General features: G+C 47.2%; 1 protein-coding gene and 1 long non-coding RNA gene across 2 annotated transcripts in view; one reads left to right on the top strand and one right to left on the bottom strand.

Annotated features, from left to right (window-relative positions):
• Positions 1–1,605: 1,605 nt before the first annotated feature.
• LOC120296865 lies at positions 1,606–2,928 on the top strand. Its single transcript, XR_005553603.1, has 2 exons — positions 1,606–2,682; positions 2,750–2,928. It is a non-coding gene; the product is annotated as an uncharacterized LOC120296865 (long non-coding RNA).
• A 447-nt stretch (positions 2,929–3,375) lies between these two features.
• MAPRE1 (microtubule associated protein RP/EB family member 1) overlaps positions 3,376–5,041 on the bottom strand; it is a 28,373-nt gene continuing 26,707 nt past the window's right edge. Inside the window, exon 7 of the mRNA XM_039318895.1 lies at positions 3,376–3,619. Within this exon, the coding sequence (XP_039174829.1) occupies positions 3,563–3,619 (57 nt within the window). The 3' untranslated portion in view covers positions 3,376–3,562. The remainder of the gene's footprint in view (positions 3,620–5,041) is intronic.

Raw genomic sequence — 5,041 nt, 5'->3', positions numbered from 1 at the left:
GGGTGGTGCTAACGCCCCCACAGCAAAAACGGGTCTGTGCTAGTGTCATGTGGGCGCTAGCACCGCCCCATTTGCATCACATGTGCTCGCAGCCGTGTGTGTGTGTGAACAAGTCCAACGTTGGCTTTTTATCCATTTTCTTCTATCGATGCAGACGAAGGTAGAAGATGGAACAGTCTCTCGGTAGGTTGGTCAAAAATTGCTTTCATTCCCAGACTAAGCCTCGCAGGAGTGGTGTGAAAACCACTCCTCTTCTCTTGAGCATCATGAGCTCACTCAGTCAGCCAGGTCATCCAGCCATACCCAAGGCGGAATTAGAACTCACCGTCTCCTGGTGATTGGCCCAAAGTCACCCAGCCAGCTTTTGTGCCTAAGGCAGAAGTAGAACTCCCAGTCTCCACCAGCTGGTTTTTGTGCCTAAGGCAGGACTAGAACTCCCAGTCTCCATCAACTGGCTTTATGCCTAATGCAGGACTAGAACTCCCAGTCTCCACCTGCTGGCTTTTGTGCCTAAGGCAGGACTAGAACTCACCGTCTCCTGGTGATTGGCCCAAGTCAACCAGCTGGCTTTCAAGCCTAAGGTGGAACTAGAGCTTACCATCTCCTGGTGATTGGCCCAAAGTCACCCAGTCAGCTTTTATTGCTAAGGCAGGACTAGAACTCCCAGTCTCCACCTGCTGGCGTTTGTGCCTAAGGCGGGACTAGAACTCCCAGTCTCCTGGTAATTGTCCCAAAGTCACCTGGCCAGCTTTTGGGCCTAAGGCGGGACTAGAACTCCCAGTCTCCCAGCGATTGGCCCAAAGTCACCCCGCTGTCTTTCATGCTGAAGGCGGGATTAGAATTCGTCTTCTGATGATTGGCCCCACATCACCCAGTCGCCTTCCTTGCCTAAGGCAGAACTAGAACTCCCAGTTTCCTGGGGATTGGCCCAGCTTCCACCAGGAAGGCAGGACTAGAACTCACCGCCTCCCACTTTCTATCCTGGTGCCTTTAAGAGCAAGCCAAAGTGGCTCTGAATTCACCCCAAAGATGCTGGTCCAGCAACCGACACTAGCTACACCCAGGTGCCGTGAACCACCGCGGACCAAGGATGATGTGAACAAAAGAAAGCAGAGAACTTTGAGGGTATTCTGACTCTGATAAGACTCTTGATTCTTTTAAATCAAGTCAGATAGATAACTCAAAAGAAACCATCTCATAATAAACAAAAAATACATTTTAATCAAAAAGATTACTTGCATTCCCGCTGGGGTTGATACTCCTGGAAAATACATTTTTGTCCATTTCTTCAGACCATTTCTTTAGGTAAAAGCATGATGCTCTCTTCCATACCATCTTTATAACGGCTCAGGCTCATTGTGTGACCTTCCATGGCCCATGCTTCTTACAGACCAAGAGATTCCCATCTGGCTTGTGTCCAAGAAGTCTCCCAATGACCTTTTTAGACTCCTCCCATTGACCCCTCAACATACCTAGCATTTAACCCAATAACTGCCAGATATTCTAACCTACGGATACTTGCTCTCTAGTTAGGTTTTTGTACGTTCCAGAATAGAGGGTCGACAGAAAAGACCTCGAGGGGGAAACGAAAACAACCCCTGCACGAACACAATACTCTAGAAGACGCCAGGTTCTTGAAATAACAGAACTTTATTTAGAAACTGTTTAAAAGTAGAAAAAAACCCTGTGAAAAGGAGCTCTGGTGTGAATTAACGTTTAGGGCAAAACGTGTCTTAGAAGGCCACAAGAGAAACAGCACCCTCTGATGTTTTAAATAATGGCTTTCTTTTCTGTCTTTTCCCTTCTTTCATTTTTTTTTTTCCTTTTTCTTTTTTCTTTTTGGCATTCGTCAAAACGTGGGTCTCCCGCTGAACGGTCATTAAGGAAATCATGCACTACACAACAAGTTACCGTTAACTCTTTTTGTTTTTTCTACACACACCTATCGAGACACACAATCACCGGAAGCAAACGGACGAAAGGAACGCACCAAGCCGGAAGCTTAGCCTTTGCTGTGGCGAGGGGGAACGGGGTGGGGTGGGGGTGGGAGGTCCGAAACCTCCCAAATCCCCCTCCCCAAAGAGCAGCCATTGGGGAGAGGAAGAGGAGGAGGCTTGCTCTGCACAAGAGGGGAGGGGGGGGGATAGAGGGTCAAGCAAAGAATACTGCAATAATCAAAATTCACCGGAGCACTCTTCTATCAGATCACCTATTTAATGCACAATTTTTTCTCTCTCTCTTTTTTCTCTGCAGCACCTGCGCAGGTAACTCAGAGGGGGGGGGAGGGCTGCAACGGAGGCATTGCACGCTCACCCAGGCCGTTCTCGGTGCGGGCTGCAAACTAACTCGCCAGTCCAGTCCAGCGAGGGCGGAGCGTTACACCCAGGTGTGCCCTCTCCAATCTTTCAGATGCAGACTCCCCCGTTTTACTATCCTAGCTCGGGGGGAGAGGATGGCAGCTGCTATCCAAAACAAGGTGTGTTGTCGTGGTGTTTTTTCCCACTTTGGGCAGTGGGTTTGGAAGCAGAGGGAGTGGGGGGGGGCAGAGAGGAAGAGAGGGACCCCCGTCTTGAGTGGAGCAGAGGTGGAGCAGCAGGGGCTGGAGGGGGGGGAGAAAGAAGATTCGGGCGAGGAGTGAGGATCATATTGAGAAATGTCCAACTTGGGCCACTTTGAAGACGGGTGGACTTCAACTCCCAGAATTCCCCAGCTGGGGAATTCTGGGAGTTGAAGTCCACCCATCTTCAAGTGGTTCAGAACAGACACTTCTATTCTTGGGGCCCAAAGCTCTTATTGCGTTGGACCACAAGAAGAAAAGACAAAGAGGGGTTTCGGGCACCTGCTTAAACTTTTTTTTTTAATTTTTTTTGGCAACCGGAGCCTACTACAAAGTCCATTCTCCTACAACGCCGTCAGCCACGCTGGCCCGCTTCCACACAGCTCCCCAACTCCCACGAGCAGCCCAAACAATCCCTTCTTAAGCTCTGCTTCTCTTTTTTAAGCGTCTCGACTCTCCTCCGTCGCTTTCCTGGGAACGGTCGCCAGGACGTACCACTTCAGCCCCCCCTCCTCTCCCTACAAGATGACCCCCCCTGCTGAAAAGACCCCCCCAAAAAAAATCCTTAGGGAGCCTCTCCTGCTTCACTCGCCCCCCCACACACACACTCCACCAGAAACACACCGCGCCGCAAATCCTCCCTCCGTTTTAGGGCCCGACGGGAGCAACTCGGCAAAGGCCAAAAGCCTTCCACCGACGCCAGAGGGATGTGGGTCACACCGTTCCGATACGAAAAGCGAGAAGGGGGGGGAAATAATAAAAATAAAAATAAGAACAACCCGTCAGTGGGGGGGGAGAGTAGTAAAACGTACGCAAAGTGCACTTGGAGAAGTACTTAATTTTTGTGTGTGTGTTTTTGTTTTTTTGTTTTGTTTTACTTTTGAAAAGAAACCAGTGAAGTCCTGTAAGAATAAAATGGAGTATTTTACAGATAAACACATGATTGGCGGGGGGGGGGGCAAAGATTTCTGACTTCTGAGGCTGCTGCTCGGCTGGTTAAAGTCGTTAATACTCTTCCTGGTCCTCCGGGGGGGCTCCTTCATCCGGTATCACAAAGCCTTCCTAAAAAAAGAGTCAGAAATCAGGAAATAATAATGATAATGATGTTGGAAGGTGCCTTGGAGGTCATCTAGTCCAACCCCCTGCTCAGGCAGGAAATGTTCAGTTGACTGAGATTCATGTCTAATGAATAAAAGATAATGATGATGATGATGATGATGATGATAATAATAATAATAATAATAATAATAATAATAATAATAATAATAATAATAATGTTGGAAGGTGCCTTGGAGGTCATCTAGTCCAACCCCCTGCTCAGGCAGGAAATGTTCAGTTGACTGAGATTCATGTCTAATGAATAAAAGATGATGATAATAATAATAATAAAAGTTGGAAGGGGCTTTGGAGGTCATCTAGTCCAACCCCCTGCTCAGGCAGGGAACTCTATACCAAATTATCCCTTTCCACACGATCTTAGGGATTTGCACTACAAAGTAAACTGCTCCGCATGAGGGAATTTATACGGGGAGCTGCACATTCTCTAGTATACAGTAGTGGCCAAAATTGTGGAACCCTTTTGGGAAAAGTAGAAATGCCCCCTTTGGTTAAGCTTCCACCCATTTTCTTTCTAATCTCTTCATAACTGTAGCCTTCTTCGCTTAATAATCCTGTTTTACATCGCTTTCTGGGCAACCAGTTAACTCTTGGCACCATGGCTTTAATTTTATGACGCTTTACAAGCTCACTCAATGGAAGAAGACCAAAAAAAAAAAAAAAAACCCCAACCTGCTGGATAGCGATCACATAACACACTGACCAACGTCCTCCTCTCAGCTTCAATACAGGACATCCATCACTGGATTCTACTGTGATCTAATTGGCTCATGGCCAAAACAAGATGACACCCGATTGGCTCTCTAAACACTCACGCTCATTGGCTACAATCAGATGAAGGAAAGCTACCTGACATCCACCCGAGCAAGTTGTGCTTCCTTTTTCTGGTTCTTTGGCTATAGCTTTTCATAGAACACAGTCCAGATCATTGAACAAACTATGTTGCATTACATTCTCGATTAAATTATCTTTCCATTGATATATAATTTTATGGTACTACTCCCCCTGAAAAAGTGGTGGTATTAGCCCTCCAACCTCAAAAATACACTTTTCCCAAAAGGTTTCCACAATTTTGGCCACTACTATACAAATGATCCAGAGTTTAAACTGGAGGATTTTCCAAAGCACAGAGAAGAGCCACAAAGATGATCAGGGGACTTGGGGCTAAAACATACGAGGAACAGTGGCTGGAATTGGATATGTCCAGTTTAAGGAAGAGAAGGACGAGGGGGGACATGATAGCAGCCTTCCAATATCTCAGGGGCTGCCCCAAAGAAGAGGGAGTCAAGCTCTTCTCCAAAGCCCCTGAAGGCAGGATGAGAAGCAACGGATGGAAACTAATCAAGGAGAGAAGCAACCTAGAACTAC

Source organism: Crotalus tigris, unplaced genomic scaffold, assembly GCF_016545835.1.
Source record: "Crotalus tigris isolate CLP2741 ecotype Arizona unplaced genomic scaffold, ASM1654583v1 scf7180000021643.52994198:917841, whole genome shotgun sequence".
In the NCBI taxonomy this organism is placed as follows: Eukaryota; Metazoa; Chordata; class Lepidosauria; order Squamata; family Viperidae; genus Crotalus; species Crotalus tigris.
This window is presented reverse-complemented; position numbering and strand designations above follow the sequence as displayed.